Source organism: Haemorhous mexicanus, chromosome 7 (assembly GCF_027477595.1).
Source record: "Haemorhous mexicanus isolate bHaeMex1 chromosome 7, bHaeMex1.pri, whole genome shotgun sequence".
Classification (NCBI taxonomy): Eukaryota; Metazoa; Chordata; class Aves; order Passeriformes; family Fringillidae; genus Haemorhous; species Haemorhous mexicanus.
The window spans coordinates 28,687,693-28,706,442 of record NC_082347.1 but is presented as its reverse complement, the minus strand read 5'-3'; the positions used below and the strand labels follow the sequence as shown (position 1 = coordinate 28,706,442).

Below are 18,750 nucleotides of genomic sequence, written 5' to 3'. Positions count from 1 at the left end.
ACGGGTTCCGTGCCGGTGGCGGCAGGCGCCCATCCCCGGTGCCTCGGGGCGGGCCGCGGCGGACCGGGCGGCTGCGCACACGGGGCGGCCGGGCCCGCCTCCGCCCCTCGGCTCGGCAGCACCGCGGACAGCGCCCGGCCCCGCGCGGCTCGGCACGGCCCCGGAGACGGCGCCGGTGAGGTCCGGTCCCCCCGGCGCTGCACGGCACAGCCCGGCCCGGCGCCCGCCGCGCCATGGCCACGGAGGTGGGTGAGCGGCGGCGCGGCGGGGGCGCCCCGGCGGCGGCACCCCCGGGCCGGGCTGCGGCGGAGCTCCCCCGGCCGGCGCTGCCTGCCGCCCTGCGCTGCCTGGGAGCGGCACCGACAGGGTCCCTCCGCGTGGGGTGCGCTGCTGCGGGGGGACAGCGTGGGGCCGGGGTCCGTGGGGACAGCGGTGTGGGGCTGTGGCTGCGAGGGCTCCGTGGTCGCGGAAAGGCCGGTGAGGGGCCTGAAGGGGTGTAGGGTGCAGGGTGGGTGCAGGGTGCTTTGGTGAAGGCTGGAGCATGTCTGGGTTGGGCTGTGGGACTGGTGGTTTTTCTCCCAGATGCCGTGAGTTGGACGCGGGACAGCCTCAGACGGTCTGTGGGGCACGGAGCAGGCAGTAGCCCCATGTCACCCAGAGGAAGTCTGATGCCCGCCCTTGGCACAACCTGGCCCCTCCATCCCCTTCTCCAGCCACCAAAGCTGCCGCACAGGCTGGAGCTCGGGGGCTGGCACGGGCTCTCACACCCCGTGGGGAGTCAGGGCTTAGCACCTGCTGCCGGGGCTGCCGGTCCTTTTCATGAGGATGCCCCACTGCAGCCTGCCCATTCACTGGGCCACTGTTGCAGCCCTGCTGCCCAGTCCCTGCTCCTGCTCAGGAGCCTGGGAGCTGTTGGGTTGGCTGTGTTCTGGGGCACTGCTGGGGACAGGGGGCTGTCCCCTTCCTAGGCCATGGCCCGCTGGCATCACACGCTCACGCGTACAGGAACCACTGGGGGTGAGGCCAGACACCAGCCTGAGGGAAGAGCACACATGCTCACCCTCCTTCCGAGCAGGGGGATGCCGCAGCACCGTCCCCTTGCCGCCATCCTCCCCTTGCTCCCCGCCCCGCACCTCCAGAGCCAAGCTGTGCTTGTGGCATAACACAGCCTGTGCCAGGGGGTCCCTGCAGCCCCTGACCCTGGGGAATGGCACTGCTCCCAGGCCTCCAGCCCTCCAGTAGGGGTGCCCAACTCCCTTGGCTGCAGGCCCCGTCTCACCCTCTGCCCTCAGGTGCACAGCCTGCAGGAGCTGCGGCGCAGCGCGTCCCTGGCCACCAAGGTCTTTGTGCAGCGGGATTACAGTGACGGGACCACATGCCAGTTCCAGACAAAGTTTCCCCCTGAGCTGGAGAGCCGGGTAGGGAGTCTGAGAGGTTGTCAGGGTGCGGGGGGAAGGTGTCCTATGGGGACTCAGGGGGAAGAAGGGTCTAAAGCTGTGGGGACTTATGGGGTGTTGTATGGCCCTGGGCCAGCCAGTGCTGCTGGGTGTGTGCAATCACAGCTGTCTTGGCTGGTGTGCAAGGGCATTGGCGCTCCTGGAGACTGGGAGGCTCTGCTGAAGGCTGTACGCACAGCAGGTCTTGGTATGGGTGGGAGGTGCACAGGGGTCTGCGAGCTGAGGCATCAGCTGGGCAGGGAGGAGAGGGTTAAGTGCTCTCCAAGTCCTCCCAGGAAAGGGGACAAGGTGGTGCAGGGAGTCAGTCCCTGGCCAGACTCCTCCTCACCCTGTTTTCTGTCCTAGATTGAGCGGCAACTTTTTGAGGAAACTGTGAAAACCCTAAATGACTTCTACGCTGAGGCGGAGAAGATTGGGGGCAGCTCATACCTCGAGGGGTGCCTGGCCTGTGCCACTGCCTATTTCATCTTTCTCTGCATGGAGACTCATTATGAGAAGGTGCTGAGGTGCCGGGGAGGATTCAGAGATGGGCACTGGGATGGCAGTGGGCACAGGGATGGCTCAGGGGTGTCACAGGGAACATGGGACTGGAGGCCAGAGTAGACAGCAACACTGGCAGGCCCTGAGCGTCCCTCTCTGTGCTGACAGGTCCTGAAGAAGATCTCCAAGTACATCCAGGACCAGAATGAGAAGATCTATGCACCACGGGGGCTGCTGCTCACTGACCCCCTGGAGCGTGGCATGAGGGTCGTATCCTTTGGGCAGTGGGATGCTTGGGGGATGGCAAGGGTGAAGGGAGACTGGGCGTGGGTTCTGGGCAATTGGGCTGGCACATCTCACCGATGATCCTTAGTAGGGTCTAGATCGAGATCTCCATCTACGAGGACCGGTGCAGCAGCGGCAGCTCCAGCAGCGGCAGCTCCAGCAGCAGCAGCGGTGGCGGTGGTGGCGGGGCAGGGGGCCGGTGACTGGCAGGGAGTCCCTGCAGGGACTCGTACTGCCGGGACAGTGGCCTCTCCGAGCTCCGCAGGCTGCACTACCAGAGCACCCGCTTCTGAGGCCAGGGGGAGCAGCAGGGGGAGGCCGGGGCTACCCGGTGGGGCTGCCCACCCCCATCTGCTCTTTGTCCCCCGCAGTGGGTCTGCCCCTGCTCGGACCCACTGTGGGCAGGGACTGGGGCATCCCAGGTGCTTCCCACTGAGCCAAACTGTTGCCAAGGGGCTCCTACAGCCCTCCATGTACTTGGTGCTGCCGCCCCTGCCGCAAGCGAAAGGAGCTTGCCCTGCTAGGGGCAGTCCCAGCTGGCAGTGTCCCTGTTGCCAGGCACTGGGAGCGCTCAGACTGGCAAAGCCTCAGGCAGCGCTAAGCAGGGGACGCACAAACCCGCACTGACAGCTCTTGCTGCATCCCCTCCTGGGGGCAGCCTGCCTGTGGTGCTGTGGTGTGGCTCAGCTGGGGCTTGTGCACCGTTCAGGGGGCCTGGCAGAGCACTGGTGCCGCTTCTTCTGCATGATGGGCCATGCATTCACCTTAGCTCTATACCACCCACTGCCCTATTGCTGCTCTCCTGGCCCCTTCCCCCATCTGGCACTACATCCTCTCCAGCAGCATCCTTCACTGCCAGGACACTGGGCACTTGCTTCTGCTCCCTGCATGACCTGCTGCCACCCCCAGCTGGACCCACATATCTCTCCAGTCCAGCGTCCGGGCCAGGGAGCTTCAGTTCTCTTCAGTTCTGGGCATGATGCTGCCCCTGTGCCATGTGCCCTGGGCTCATTCATGGCCTGGCACAGTCGAGGCTGAGCTGTGGCATGGGTGAGGCAGGCTCCCTGCCCAGTCCTGGCAGAGTTTGTCTGTTCCTAGCTGCCAGCAGCCCCCTGCCTACTCTGCCCCATGACCTGCCCTAATGCAGGGAGGGTGCCCAGTGGGGCAGCTCCATAAGGACCCTTCCTCTCACACTGCTGAGTCCTCCCCTGCCCACATGTCCTGCATGCATCTGCCACCAGTGCCCCAGTTCTCAGCTTGGTCTGTCAGGGGGGACCTTGAGGGGCACCTAAGCCTGGCAGCAAGGTGTGGAGGTTCATGGTCCAGGGTCAGATAGCAGGAAAGAGGAGGGTCCATGTGACATCCAGCACACCAAGGGGAGGAATTCCTATCTGGGAGCCGGGCTGAACTGAGCTCGCATTTCTCTCCTGGGAACCTGGAGGGAGGACCCTGCCCTGTGGGACTTCTTTTGGCTCAGTCATGATGTGTGTGTGGGGTGGCCCTGGCCTCGATGTACCTGCTGGAGCCCCCCCACCCTGCATGGAGACCTTCCTCAATAAACCCCACGCTTCTTCCCCCACAGCCTACCCTGCATCTTCTTGTGTTGGGGAGGTGAGCAGGACAACACTATGGGGGCACAGAATCAGGCTGGGTATCCCTTTTCCCACTGGGTTGCACAGAGCCCCACAAGGTTGAGCATGGGGAAAGGGAGGGGATGGAGAAGAGGGGGCAGTCTAGGGGAGTAGGGGGACAGGAAGCAGTCACATGGCCCTGGGACAGGGACACACAAGGAATACAGAGCAGGAAAGGGTTTATTCTGTTGGCACTGGGTGCAACCAGCACAGTGCTGGGAGATAGCAGGGAACACCTGGCGGTGCCAGAGCAGGCTAATTGTGCCAGCAGCGTCCACCAGCACCCAGGGAGAAGCCGTGGTGACAGTGGCAGTGGAAGGAGCCATAGCTATTGTGGCAGATATGGTCGCAGGGACCAGGCTGTGCCTGGCACTCATCTATGTCTGGGAAGGAAGGGGAAAAGGTCAGAGCTGCACCATGGGTTCAGGGAGTGTGTGTCATGGGCAGGGCAAGGGATGGAGGAGGGATGAGGGGGCAGCTTCAGGGCTGGGTGAATGTGGGACACAAAGGCAGGTGATCCTGCCACTGCTTGGTGCCAAGGCTGCTGGGTGGCAGATGTCCTTACTCTACCAACTCCTGCACAGCCACAGTCTGTCCATTCTGCCCCCAGCAGTAGGGCTGTGAGCACAACTGGGCACCCCGATCATCTCTGCTGCCAGGGCAGCCTGGCAGCACCAGGCAGTGGCAGGTGGGCACTGCAGGTACTCACCCAGGCACCGGCTGGCAGCCAGATCAAGGGGACGGAAGCCTGGGTGGCAGAGGCAGCTGTGTGCCCCAGGGCTGTTGATGCACAGCTGGCTGCAGTTGTGCAAGCCCAGAGCACACTCGTTGATGTCTGGTGGGGGTAAAGAGAGCAGTGTGGGGTTATAGCATGTAGGGGGGAAAAGCCCCTTCAGAGCTGCACATTTTGCTGCAGTCCCAGTGCAGAACTGGGTGAGGGGCACCATCACCCTCCAGCCAGCTCCCAGCCCTGGGGTGGGAAGAGCTGGGGCATACTCGGGGTGCTCCCCCTCCTAGGCTCCCTCCCCGTGCAGCCCCAGGGCAGGGTAGGCAGAAGCACAAGCACAGCCCAGCCCCGCAGAGCTCAGCAGACCAGGTTAATAGATGGGATATAGTTTATTGGGGGTACTCTGGGAGAGGGGCTGGAAGACTGTTGGGACTAAGCAGGGTCGGAGTCCAAACAGTAGGGTCAATACGTTAAAAAACAGACCAGGAGGGTCCTGCCCCTGCAGGGCTGGGAAGAGCCTCCTCTGCCAAGGCTGGGGAGGTGGTTCCCATCACCGAGGAGGGGGCAGGCAAAGCACACACGTCTGAGGCCAAACCAGCAGGCACATGGTACGGTATCGAGGCGACGGAGGAAGCGACCACCAGGAGGTACCAGCATGGCAGGAATAGCACTGGAGCAGGGGAGTGGTGGGGGGGAAGGGGCACTGCCAGGCTGCCCCAGGGCTGCTTTTCCAGAGATGGCACACAGGACAGCCAGGCCTGTGCCCGTCCCACTGCAGGTCACCCCAGTATGTCCCAGCCAGCACTTCCAGGGTGGTTCGATGTGAACAGAAAAAGAGAGACAGGCAGAGGCCAGCCCATCCTTCCACCAAGGCTGCTCTGGCGTGTTATGGGCAGGGCTTAAAGTGCATAGAGACAAAGGCAGAGTCCGAGGACTTGAGGGAGGAGGGCACAGTGGGGGAGCCCTGGCCAGCTCCCAGCAGAGGGATAGCCCCCAAAAAAGGCCACTTGAGCTGCACAGAGAAGGAGAGAAGGAACAAGAGAGAAAAAGAGAAAGAGAAGGGAAGTCAGTGGCAGCTCAGTGGAAGGCACGGACAAACATACACAGAACTAGGGTGGAGCTGGCTGGGCTGCCGTCCATCAGGTTGCAGGCTGTGGCCTGGCCTTTGTTAAGGGTACAACAGCATCCCAAGGTGGTGCTTTGGGGCTGATGCCAGCTGGCATGGGGTCAGGGTGTCCCAGCTATCACTCACCCACGCAAGCTGTGCCATCCTCGTTTGGCTCAAAGCCCCGGCTGCAGCGCTTGTTGCTGCGACAGCGGTACCCGCCATAGGTGTTGATGCAGAGAGGCTTGTCCCGGGGACAGATGAAGGGGAACTCAGTGCACTCATTTGTGTCTGCAAGAGGGTCCTCAGTGTGAGATGTCTGGGCAGAGAGCTTGGGGCTGCCAGCCCCTCCAGTTCCCCTGGTACACTGGTTGGTCACTCCAGCGGTAGCCATGCATAAGCCATATCTCTGCCCAGGAGGCTCACAGCATGGCCACAGCCGCTGCAGCACACAGCCTGCCACATACTAGCCGTGCCTCCTGCCCTAGCACATTGCTCTCGCTGTTCCCTGTGACACCATGGTACCCCTCTGGAGCTGTACAGGTGTCCCATTCCCAGGCCATGTGCCAGGCAGGCAGCTGTACCTGGCACTGAGCCATGTGGCAGGCAGCCACCTCCCAGTCTCAGTGTCCCCCATGGGGCTATGCTACAGCATCCTGGGTACAGGCACACCTGTGCTCCAGCAGCCACTCACCTACACAGCGTCCATTCTCGTGCTGGGAGAATCCCTGCCCGCACTGCATTTGGGAAGAAGCAGAGACCACTGGGATGGGGAGGAATCACCCCTGGGCAGCCACTGAGCCAGCAGAGCCCAGCCCCTTGTTTCTGTTCTCAAAGTCTCACACCCTACACCCACACCTGGCCCTCACCTCCAGTGGGGCAGGCATGAGTGGCTCCTCCACATCCAGAGGGTAGGGGATCTCCAGGACAGAGTTGGTCTCACTGCTCGCCACAGCTCGTGACACCACGCGGCCATCTGGCCAAGTCACCTCCAGGCTGCTGGCTTCATCATGCCCTGCAGGCGGGCAGCCCATCAAAGGGAGGGTCTCCAGGATGGGCAGGGGCTGAAAGGAGGCCAGCGGGGTGGTAGGGATGGAGGGGCAAAGTCCTCCCTTGCTCCCTGAGCCCAGCTCCAGGTGCTCATACTGACAGCCCCCGCACAAGGATGTACTCTGAGGGGTGTACATGGGGACAATGGGATGACCTTGCAGCGTGCAGAGACAGCCCTGCAGGCTTGGCCGCTGGACATGCTGCTGCACCAGGGGAGAGTTAAAAGGAAGGGAAAGCCCTACTGCCTGGGCAAAGCAGCAGGCAGGGCATGGGTAAGGGGGCAGCTGCCCCTTGCAGCACAGCTGCAGTGGCTGGGCAGCTTGCCTCCAGCCTTACATGGAGCGCAGCACACCTAGGGTGACAGGCACGGATGATGAATGCGTAGCAGGACACTGGGGCAGCAGAAAGGGCCCCTGCCCTGGGGAGTGCCAGGGAAGGCTGGGGGTGGAGGCAGCACCTTGACCCCCTAGCTCACCCAGTCCGAAGTGTGCCACAGGCTCCATCTCGCAGAGGTACCCGGAGCCGCCGTCGATGATGCGCAGGTGGGCCCCGCTGCGCCGCGTGAACAGCACCACCTTGGCCCCCCGCGCAAAGGCCCCGAAGCGCGTGCGGGGGATGACACGCAGCCAGTTGTTATTGGTGCCCTGAAAAGGGGGAGGGAGCAGAGAGATTGAGCTGGGGGGGGGGGGGGGTGGGGATAGAAGGGATGGGTACAACAGGAGGAGTCCCTGCTTGACTCACCTGGGTGCCCTTGAAGACGGAGATTGGCTGTGCCATGGACTCGCCGTGGGATAGGATGAGGTCCAGCATCCCATCGCCATCAAAATCTGTCACTGCACCTCCTGCAAGGACAGGATCATGTTGTGCCTGAGGCCTGGCCCCATGTTCCCCAGCACTAGATCTTGCTACTGCTGTGGCCTTCCACTGGCAACAGGAGCACTCCCAGCCATGCAGGGACAAAAGGGAAGACGGGGTGACTTCAATGTAGGAGTGTGTTGGCACCCTGGGCAGTGGAGGGGACAGGCAGTGCCTGCAGGGCTGGAGGTCACAGGGAGCTGCCTGACCTCTTCCCAAATGCAGAGGCTGACTTTGAGCAGTGGACACCCAGGCAGGGGCGCATCAAGAATACTGGTGCATTTGGGGTACTGGAGATGGCACTGTTGGCTGGGTATGGATGGAGGGAGAAAGCACAGGGCCATTCCTGGGTGACAGGAGCTCCAGCCTGCTGGTGGGAAGCAGGCAGATAACTCAGCCAGGCCTGTGGCATCCTCAGGTGAAGAAGGTGCCAAGCAGTGCTGTGCCAGAGCAGGGTCGACCCACCCGTGCCCCGTCCCTCTGGCTCCAGTGCATCCCCTGGATTCAGCTCTTCCACGATGGGGTCTGAGTGTTCTCTGCGGATGAGCCTGCCAAGGACACACACAGGGTATTAATGCCAGCTCCTGCAGTCCTCAGAACCGTCCTGGGCATGTCCATCCCCTCCTGAAGAATCATGGTAGGGGTTACAGCCCTGGTAGCTATAGGGCGTGGATGGAGGATGCAACTGTCTCCTGCCTGTTGGCACATCCCCACTCCATGCAGGGGCAATGGAAATTCCATGAGAGCTTCTGGGTCTGAACTGCAGAGTAGCAACAGCATCTGTTGCATCCCTCTGGAACCTGGAGATATCTCCAAAGGGCGCCTTGCAAAACCCTCGCCCTCTACCAACCCATGGGTGCAAGCATCGGGTAGACAACCAGTTCCCATTGCCCTACACGAGAGGCAAGGAGGTGCTACACAGAAGTAATAAGACTTGACCCCCACAATTAACAGGAGCCATGAACAAGCTTCCACACGGCTGCTAATCAGCGGTGCTGGGGACCCCAGGGGCTGCTGCAGGCACGATCACAGTGGCTGGTAATGATGCCAGGAAGGGCTCAGTCACGACGCCTTTTATGAGCTGAGCCCGAGCCGTGGCACTGCTGGAGAGGAGCCCTGTGAGCCTGGCCGTGCTGCGAGGGCTGCTCGACTCCCCGAGCAGGGTGCAGGCTGCCCGGCCCCGCCGGCTCCTACCGGAAGAGGCGGTTGGCGGAGGAGCCGCGGTAAGCGATGTTGTTGAAGAAAACCTCCAGCTCCTGGTCATTGTCGAAGTCGGCTGCGAGGACGGTGCGGACCGGGGACGGCATGGAAAACTTGGGGGTGGCGATGTCCTGCATGGACACAGCCTGATAATAGGCACAGGAAGCAGAACACCTGGGTCCTGCATTGATGCCTCGGGTCCCCTCCCCGCTGGCAAGTGGGGCTCAAAGGGAATTCAGAGTGAAGCCAGCCGCTGGCCGAGGTGGCTCAGTGGCAGAGCCAGCAGTGCGGGGGTCTCCCAGCCCTCACCCGGAATCGGACGCGCCCGGGAGCTCCGCTCTGCAGGTAGAGGCGGTGCGGCCCGTTCCAGTTGCCATAGACGATGTCCACTCGGCCGTCGCGGTTGAAGTCAGCCAGCGCCACACCGCGTCCGTGCTGGTAGGGGTCATCCAGCCCTGGGGAACCGCAAGGGGACAGGGGGAGACGGGAACCCTCCCTGCCTCCTTGTCCCAGCACACCTCCCAGGATGTGCTCCATCGTCCCCAGACAGGTGCTCCACGCGCAGGGTTACATCCCTGCTGCGCTGATGGATGCCTAGATGCATCTCAGCCACTACACAGTGGTCAGTGGGGCTCTGGGTCCCTAGGGCTGTCCCCTCCCCCCCCGGCCGCCCTCATCCAGTGCAGGCAGGGACAGGCAGAGCCACCTGCCCTGAAGTCTCCAGCGTCTCTGTGTTCCCCCCAGCTTCCCCTACTCACCCACCGCAGCCGCCACGTCCCTGTACGTCCCGTCCCCCCGGTTGTGGAAGAGGAAATTTGGGCTGTTCTCATTACCGCAGAATATGTCAGAGGCACTGTCACTCAGGATGGGGCCCACAGCCACCCCACGGCCGCCTGGGGACAGTAGCCCGGGGTGAGGGGACAGCTGCCTCACGGGAGTTTGTGCTCCCCATATTCCCTCAGTGTTGCCCACACGGTGGACCCAACCCCCCCACCACGCGACCCCTCCACTCCTCCCGCAGTGTCCCATTCTTGCCCACCTCCAATCCCTCTCATCAGGAGCTAATTGGGCCTGGCAGCCGCTTGTGTCACTCCCAACCCTAATCACTGCCATCGCCATGGTGACAACACTCCTAATTAGTGACAATTTACCGCTGGGGCACGCAGCAGTCCCCACGGTGGTGGGGCAGCATGGGGCGCAGGCGGGCTTGTTCCTCCCGACACCTACGTTCCCAAACCCCGCTGCCTGCCCTATGGATGCTGTGAACTCGGGAGGGACTAGCCCCGGTGATGGTGGGCACAGGGGTCCTGCCAGGCGTGCATCCATGGTCCTGGTCCCTTTCACGGGCCGTGGGGCTGCCACTAGATGGGGCAGTCAGGCAGCCCAACGCGTGGCACGGACCTCCGGCTGCACTGCCCTGCCACAGCGAGCTCTCACGTTCGCCATGCCCTGCAGCGCCCCGGCCCCTCTGCAGGGCCACAGCAGCCGGGTGTACCTGTGTACTTGCTGACGCCAGCCTGGGCGGCCACATCCACCAGCACCACGACACCGCGGGCAGGGTCACTGGCAGCCACATCCATCTCAATCAGGGCATGGGGGCCCACGTTGCCGCTGGCATAGTTGGCGATGTAGATGGAGTACCTGCCGGAGCCCTGCAGCCGGCAGCACCGCCTCAGCACCCACCCACCCACAGCTCATCTCCACGGGGACCACAGGATGCCTGCTGTGAATGCTCTTATTGCTCCGTGGGAGCAGGCACTGCTACTGTGTGCTGAGCAAGAGCTCTGCAAAGCCCACGGCAAAAAGCATCCCAGGAGTAGGGATTTGCCCCAATGCCTCCAGGAGCTCTCTGGTCACAGCGCTGGCATGGGCACATTATCCCCCCTCCCAGCATCCCCGGCGTGCCAGGTCCTCCCAGTTTCCACCGCCCCCTTTGTCCCGTGCAGTAGCTGCACCCTGATTTAGCGATAATCATTTGGAAACAAACCGCTGGAGGAGGAGGACGAAGAAAGAGCAGGTGACAGGAACATAAATCACCTCGACAGGCACGTTTATCAGCTGGTGGCAACCGTGTGGACAGGCATCCACAGTCTCTACAGCTGGGCTGTGACAGTCAAGGGGCAGCTGGGGGGCACCCTTGGCCAAGCAGGGGATGGGATGGGCAAGGGAAGCAGGGCCCCAGGACTCCACTGAAGGGGCACTGGGAGTGGGAAGGGGGCAGAGATGCTCCTGTCCACAGAACCCTGCTTGCTCACCATCCGGTCCACGCAGGCAACGGAGCGCCCAGCAAAGCGGCTGGCCACGTCCCGGTTCACCTCGTCACTCAGGATGTCTTCCCAGCGCCCGTTACGGAGCTTGAAGAGCTTGTCTGTGTAGGTGGCCATGCCTGGGGAAGGGGGCACAGGTCAGTGGGCTCCAGCACACTGCCTCCTCCTGAGAAGGGTGCTTTGTAGCAAGGGAGGTTGTGGAAAAAGTAACCTTTTTCCAGAGCACCCCAAATATCTGCTGTCCCTGCAGCCCTCTACAGTGCCATAGGGCTGGGCTGCTGCTGCTGCAAGAGCCTCATGACCCTTAAGGGCCATGGGGATACAGACAGAAGAATCAACTCATTAAGCTAAAATATGTCCCAATGAGGCACAGCCCTGTAGATCATCCCCAGGAAGGCAAAAAAAAAAAAAAAAAAAGAAAAAAAAAATTAAAAAAGAAATCGATTCAGTGGCAGGCACAGTCAGCGAGCTACACCATTTGTGACAGAACCAATGGCAGATCCTGATTTAGGGACAGGTGTGCCAGCAGCCACTGCCAGCCCGGGTAATTAGGAGCACTGGGAAGACAGATCTGTGGCCTGTAGGTCAGGGACACAGGGCAGAGCTGGGCTGGAGTACCAAGCCAGGGAGCCCTGGGGATTCCCAGTGCCAGCTTGGAGCATCTAAGTCTTGTTCCCATGACAGGCATGCCAGGAGCAGGGACAGCACTAGACTTGACGCAGCAGGCACAGGAGAGCCATGAGACCAAAGGGCACAACTGCTGCAGGGCACAGCTGGATTTACAGTGCAGGGTCCCTGTGGCAGGACAGTCGAGGGGGAGGAAGGGAATCTTCTGTCCCACTTGGGGTGCCACAAAAAGGGCGATGGGCAGCTGGAAGTGCTGACTCGGTGGCTGGCTGGGCTCGGTGTCCCACCCATGCTGCCATCAATCAATGGAGCCACTCAAGTGAGAAATTAACTCCAGCCCGCACACATCCCTCACACGGCGAAGGTCGCGGGCAGCCACGCCGGGGGCTCCCCCCGTGCCTGGGGCCCGGCTGCCAGCAAGGCTCACCAGAAAAGGCATTGTTAGTGTTGAGGAAGTAGATCTCCTCCCGGCCATCGCCATCGATGTCACAGGCTGTCACGCCGATGGCGTTGCCCTGCCGGTCCCGCAGGGCATAGTACGGGGAGCCCCGCTCATCCTCTGCCACGTTCACCAGCCGCCCCCGCACCTTGTCGTACTTGAGCACCAGGTTGGGGCCGTTGTACCTGTGAGTGTAAGCAGGGGAATTGGCTTCCTGAGGACTGGGATGGGATAAAAGCCCCTGTCTCACCCCTGGGGGACACCGGATGTGATACTGGATTTTCCCCATGATGGGCACTGCAGAGACCTCCACGGTCCATGGAGGCCAAGGACACTGCCAGGCATCCCATGTCTGGCAACACCAGGGAAGCAGTGGGGGTCAGGCAGATAACAGTACAGGATGGGGTGCAGGTCCCTGCTTGCAAAGCTTTCCCAAGGCAAGGAAACCACCACACAAGGCAAATCCTCTCAGCACAGTGCATCCCACTGGCTCCTCGCCCGCTCCCGCCCAATGCACCAGTAAACAAGTTATACAACGGACACCACGACTGCTTACAAAACTCCAGCTGCCTTCTTGACTCAGCACAGCTGGGAGTGGTGGCCCAGACCCCTCCAGGGTTCCCAGTGCTGCCTATGCCTTCCTGCCTAGTGATATTCAGAGCAGCATAAGAGCCAGACTCTGACTGCCTGCCACCATAGTGCCTCCATCTAGCTGGATGGGATCTGTGAGGGTAAAGGTGGGCACACCTGTGTATGCAAGCCTCTTTAGGGAGTGAGGATGGTGGTGTGTACACCACCACCTGCAGTAGCAGCTCACAGAGCATATAGCTGCTTTTCCTGACCAGGGTTGGACTTGATGGCAGCAGCTGCTCTGTGTCCGGCCCCACTTGGGCAGTGGAAGGATAGCACACGGCTCCCTGTTTCCCTGGTTCCTGCTGGCCCTTCCCAGCCATCACTCCAATAAAGGACTGTAAAAAACCTAGAGCCAATTAACTGAATCTCCAGAGAGAGCTGAGTCCTGTCAGCGGAGCAGAGACGGCCTGGGGACACGCTGGCTGTGCACTGCAGGGTGGACCCTGGCTGCTGGGCAGCTGCCACCACCCCACAGGGAAGGGACCGAAGGGGGCACTCACGTGGTCCTACACAGGCACTCAGCTGGCATCAACACCCTCTGTGGGTGTGCGCACGCACACACACACACACACATTCACTGGTGGGTGGCGTGCAGACCTCAACCCACCCACCGGTGTGCACAACCCCCCCGGCAGGCCACAAGACCACAAAGGAGGGAGGAATTCCTGTCCCTGCAGCGCCACAAGTCCTGCTGTCACTGAGGCATTAGGTGCACCACTTACCCTGCCACCACAATCTCGAAGTCACCATCGTCATCCAGGTCGGTGACAGCCACGCCATAGTTGAGCTGGGTGGGATTGCTGTCGTAGTCAGGCGGGAGAAGGCGGTGGGTGACAGCTGCAAACATGGGCTCACTGCGCTGGGAGCCCTCGCTGAGCCAGGCCAGGGATAGCAGGCACAGCGCCAGCATCCTGGACACCTGGGAGAGACCTACAGCCCATCAGCTCAGGAGGAGGCTGTGCTCCATGATGCACAAGCAGCCCCACTGTCCTTGCATGGGAGATACTCTCTTTTCACCCCTTGCCACAGCACCCCAGCCTGCAGCACACCACCTGTCCCTTGACCCTTGGCACTGTCACTCTGGTGTCCCCATGCACAGACTGTCCTGGCACTGTTCACCCTTGGGACAAGATCATACTCCAGTGAGCTGGGGCTGAGCAGCAGCCCAGCCTTGGCAGCCCGTCCTGCTAGAGGGAGTGGAAAGGCAGCAGGAGGGCTGTTGGGTGCTGACAAAGCTGGGCTCAGGCCCAGCTCACTCTGCCCTAAGGTGCCACTGGCTTCCAAGGTCCTGGTAAGTCAAAATGTCAATCACTGCTCCCTTGGCAGGGTCAGAGGAAGAAGACATTCACTGGCCCAAGGAGTTTGTCTTCTGTCCCATTGGTCTTCCAGAGATGGGGAAGTTCACAGTGAGAACACAGAGATACTTTATCAGGTTACTCCCATGTGCTTCAGTTTCCCCATCCTGCTGTAAATGTTCCTCCCAGGGTCTCTGCAGGATGAGCTCCTTCCAGCCTGGCTAGGGAAAACTTCTGCACAGGGATGAGAAGGTTCTGGGAAGGAACAAGAGACTGGGAAGAAAGGCTCATTTAACCTGGACTGCGGAGGACAGCTTCTGCCAGCACTGCTGGCAAGGCTGCAGAGATTTTGGAGCTGGCTCTGACCTGGCTGTAGCATAGGTGATGAGCAAGGTGGCACTTAGGAGGGCAAGCCCTCATCCCAGGCCTGGCAGTCACCTCCAGAGGGGAAGAGCCTAGAAATGAGCTGTGTGTCCCCAGGCTGTGGGCATGATCCCACATGCCTGCACTCCAGCTGGGAGAAAAAGCAGCCCGGTCCGCTCTTGCAAACCAGAGGGGTGTTTGGGGCACCTGGCCTGCAAGGGGACAATGCTTCATGTGACTGTGTCTGGGCAGGACCTCCCTGGGCAGGACTGCCCACCCCAGCCAGGAACAGTCCCCCTGTTCAGGAGTGAATGACCTCCTGCCAGCTGACCCCCATGCTGTTGGACTCAGACAGCAAGCCAAGGAAGTGGTGGCAGCTGTGTGGTACCACATATGCTCAGCTTGGAGAGGGGAAGGTGCCCAAGACTTAGACCCCAGCAGACCCAGCAGATTGTGGAGAACAGCCTGCTGCTGCCTCCTCGGGGGATAGGAATGGTTCCAAGGCTCTCTTGGGGGCCAGGATTCCCATGCCATAACTAGCTTCCTGACACACATGGCTGGGCAGGAAGGGGCTGTTCTCCAGCTGCAGAGGAAACCTTAACCCTACTGCCCACAACACCCATAGTTCTGTATTTCTTTGCTCCAACCTGCTCCCCTTTCCTCTCCAACCCCATCTGTAGCCTGGGCACAGTTTCCAGGGCAGATGTGTGTGTGTCCCCAGCTCTACCCTGTGCTGCTCCCGTTCTCTTCCTGTAATGGCCCATTACCCTGCCATACTGTCTGCAGGCAGCTCTTGAGGGGCAGGAGCCTGGATCCTTCCCCGGTGCAGGGGTTCCATTCAAGACACGTGATGGGGACAGGGTTCATTGGGTTGTTCAGAGATGGGAAAGTCCCTGGGTGTCACTCTGCAGTGCCAGAGAGTGAAGGAAGGGGAGCCTTTGCCACAGCCTCACTCCAGGCTTACCAAAGCGAGCACAGGGGAGAGCCACTGACATTGTGGACTTACGGGTGCAGGGCTGCCACATAAGCCCCTGTCCCAGCCACAGCCCGATGATGGGTGGCTGTCCCCGGGCCATTGGCAGGGGTCCCTGTCTTTGCCCACTCCAGCTCCCACTCCCCAGAGCTTGGGCTGCTACCCAGGTGCCCCCGCGCCTCATCCAGCTGCAGCTGAAATCCCTCCAAAGTGGATGGAGCTTTTCCAGTAGGAAACAATGCTCCTGATTGGAGACAAAAGGCTTTTCCCAGTGGATCCGGTGCTTGGTGCCATGGGAAATGGATGTCCAGCCCAGAGCCAAGCCATTTTGGGAAGGGGAAGGGAGGCAGACTCAGGCTCTGCATGTCAGATGCAGAGGGGCCTCATCATTCCCAGCATGCTTTTGATAGAACCACAGTCCCAGCATGAAGTTTCACCTGTGGTTTGAGGCTATGGGGTCCTTGCCTGTATGCAGGGCAGACCTGAGTCTCTCTTGTTCCAGCAGAGTCACGTCCTGGCTTGTGTTGTGGCATATGGTGGCAAGGTCACCCCAGGGTGCTTCTGCAGTATGGCTAGTGACATGAAGCCAAGGTGCCAAGCAGGGACAGAGCCACTGGGAGGGTGCCAAGGCACCCATGCAAGGTGCAGCCAGGCAGCCCAGGGGGAGGTGCTGGCCCCAGAGCAGAGATGCAGCATGAAGGATTCATCTGAGCCCATGCATTGCTATGGCTGACAGTGCCCAGTGGGGAGGGTGGGATGGGACTGGAAAGGGACCATGGGACAGGCAGGTGATTGGGCCCCAGACCGCTCACCATAAGTGGGAAGATGCTGTCCCCAGATGTCCTCACTGTACACACATGGACATCCCCTAGTCTACATCATGGGGAGGGTGGGTGTGAGGTCCCTGTGTGGCCACCCCACCCCGCATGTCACCATGACATTGCTGCCCTGCACACCACGCACCCCAGTGATGTCATGCTCCACCACTGCAGCAATGTCCCGCTGTGGGCCGCAGTCACCTCCAGCACCTCCACGACATTTCTTGACATCATGCAGCAAGGGCATCACTGCACCCCAAATGCAGTGACAACATGGCAACACCCCAGCACCTCATGCCACTATGCTGCACGTGCCCCAGTAACATCATATTCTCATTCCTGGCATTCCCAGGCTGCCACAGCTGTACCTGCCAGGGCAGAGGACAGGCAGGAGACGTCCCACAGACCAAGCAGACCCCTCTTCCACAGCAGCTGGGCTGCCCAGAGTACCAGCAGTGCCCCTCCACAGCTCCTCAATGCCAAGCAGCCCAGACCCTGCAGTGCCTCTGCTCCAGCCAAAGCCCATGAGCCTGGGTCCTGCTGCGACGTCTGCTCGCTGCTGCGAGCCTGTCCCTCCTATGCAGGACTCCTCAGCGCTGGACCTGGCAGGCTGGGGCTCAGCCAGCAGCAGCCAATGCAGTGTGGAGATGAGCAGTCACCTTAGCCTCTGAGCTCACCCCAAAGGGACACCAGTTCCTTGGGGGGCTCAGGCCCACCAGCACACAGCCAGCCCCTTCCCACGCAGGCAGGTACATGGCTAGACCCCTCTGCCCACTGCCCCCCCGCTCCTTCACGGGCTCAGCCACGACCAAGCACAAGTGCAGCTATAAAGAGGGGCTGTCCCTCGCTGCTCACAGTCCTGCTGCTCCTGCCATCACTCTCCAGTCTCAGCACACACCGCCCATCACCGTACAGCCTCTTAAGCACGGTCCTTCCCAGCCCAGCATCCTTCCATCCCCATCCCATCCTTCTTCCCGCTCCCTCCTGGCTCACTACCCCGCATCCCCTCCACGCCACGGGGACAGGCTACGTGCCCGCCGTCCCGCTCCGCCCTCCACCAACTTCTTCCCGGGCCGGTGACCGTGCCGGAGTTGACAGATGCCCCTCCCCGCCCCGGAGTCCCCGGGAAACTTCGCGGAGCAGCAAAACCACACCGTTACTCACGGGCCAGGGGGGCCGCCCGGCGCCCCCACGGCGGCGGGAGCGCATCCCGCTCCGCCGCCTCGCCGCCCGCCGCGCCTCCCGCCTCCGGCTGCACCGCTCCCGGCTCCCGACGGGCCCGGTCCGCCCGCGCGGCGCCTTAAGAAGGGGCGGCGGCGGCGGCGGCGAGCGGGGCGGGGGGCGCCGCTGCCAATGGGGAGCGCGGGGTGGGGCCGCCCGCCGCCAGGTCCGGCCCCGCGGTGCCGCGGGGGGGTACCGGGGAGCATCGCCCCGGGCACCGGGTACCGGGAGGAGGGGGGGGCGTCCCGGGATGCCGGAGTCACGGCCGAGGGAGCTGCATGGCCACGGAGGGCAGTGTGTCCCAGCTCGCTGCCGACACTCCGGGGGTTAGGGTGGGGAGCAGTCGGGCCATGGCTGGGCACGGCTCCCCAACTCCTGCAAGGCCAGCTGGCGTGAAGAACCGAGCAGAGCCGGGGGCCTGACCCGGCCTGGGGGCGGCGGAGGTCGGGCACAGGAGGAGGAAAGAGAGCGGGGCTGGGCACGCCACTGGTGCAGCACTATCTTCTTGGAAGGGCAAGGGAGAACAGTTTTAAACTAAAGGAGGGGAAATCTAGATTAGATGTTAGAAGGAAATTATTCACATTACAACGGTGAGACACAGGAACGGGTTGCTCAGAGAAGTTTTAGGTGCCCCATCCCTTGGAGCGTTCAAGGCCAGGCTGGATGGATCCCTGGGTGACCTGATTTAGTAGGCAGCACCCCGTCCATGGCAGGGGGATTGGAACTAGATGATCTTTAATGTCCCTTCCATCCCAAACCATTCTATTGTTGTTTGAATCCAACACTCACCTGCACCCCGAGGGGTCAGCACCTTCCTATGTCATCACCCTGCACATCACCATCTCTCTCTGAAGGGGCCCCAGGAGTGGCTGTGCCATGGCAGCCAGCCTGAACTCCAAGAAAGGCCCCATCTTAGGTCACGCAAGGCACTGACTTGCCCAAAATCTTGTAGCCAGTGGATGCTCCAGGCAGGATGGCATTTATGCAAGCCTGCCTGTTTTCCTGAGGGGCTGGGCACAGAGCTTTCTGTGTGTCCCTGGAAGCACAAAGTGGCTGTGGCAGGGACTGGGACAGCAGTGACAGGGCACAAGACTACCAGGTCACCCTAGTGTGGCACGTTCACAGGTGCCCCAGCACAGAGTCTGGGGCTGCGGGCGCTGTGAGAGACAGCAGCAGAGACTTGCTGGAAGACAGCAGGAACTCATGCCACTCTGGCTGCTTCAAGTGGCTAATCACCTCCTCTGCTAAAGCCCTTATTTCTCATTGAACATGTCTGGCTACAGCTTCTGCCTGTTGCTCCTCGTTCTTCTCTCCCTGCTAGATT

At 61.5% G+C, this 18,750-nt stretch overlaps 1 protein-coding gene across 4 annotated transcripts; it reads right to left on the bottom strand.

The window, feature by feature from the left end:
• Positions 1-4,015: 4,015 nt before the first annotated feature.
• On the bottom strand, positions 4,016-17,450 carry CRTAC1 (cartilage acidic protein 1). Of its 4 annotated transcripts, XM_059851746.1 has the most exons (16): positions 17,370-17,450; positions 13,479-13,675; positions 12,112-12,308; positions 11,046-11,176; positions 10,286-10,442; positions 9,549-9,683; positions 9,100-9,245; positions 8,785-8,921; positions 8,056-8,138; positions 7,477-7,577; positions 7,211-7,379; positions 6,555-6,700; positions 6,380-6,422; positions 5,833-5,976; positions 4,563-4,688; positions 4,016-4,236 (listed from the first exon to the last, which is right to left on the bottom strand). In XM_059851746.1, exons 1-16 carry the CDS (start codon positions 17,412-17,414, stop codon positions 4,109-4,111), a joined length of 2,085 nt encoding a protein of 694 aa, XP_059707729.1. In that variant the 5' UTR covers positions 17,415-17,450; the 3' UTR covers positions 4,016-4,108. The 4 variants fall into 4 exon arrangements, with proteins under 4 accessions (XP_059707729.1, XP_059707731.1, XP_059707730.1 ...); XM_059851748.1 differs by lacking the exon at positions 6,380-6,422; XM_059851747.1 differs by lacking the exons at positions 4,016-4,236; positions 4,563-4,688 and adding an exon at positions 4,951-5,592.
• Positions 17,451-18,750: the final 1,300 nt, after the last annotated feature.

Coding starts and splice junctions, on each gene's coding strand:
- CRTAC1 (XM_059851746.1), bottom strand. CDS start 17,414: ATGCGCTCCCGCCGCCGTGGGGGCGCCGGGCGGCCCCCCTGGCCC. Junction 11,177..12,111: donor CACTAACAATGCCTTTTCTG/GTGAGCCTTGCT, acceptor CCCCTTCCCCAG/GCATGGCCACCTACACAGAC. Junction 10,443..11,045: donor TTGCCTGCGTGGACCGGATG/GTGAGCAAGCAG, acceptor TGCCGGCTGCAG/GGCTCCGGCAGGTACTCCAT.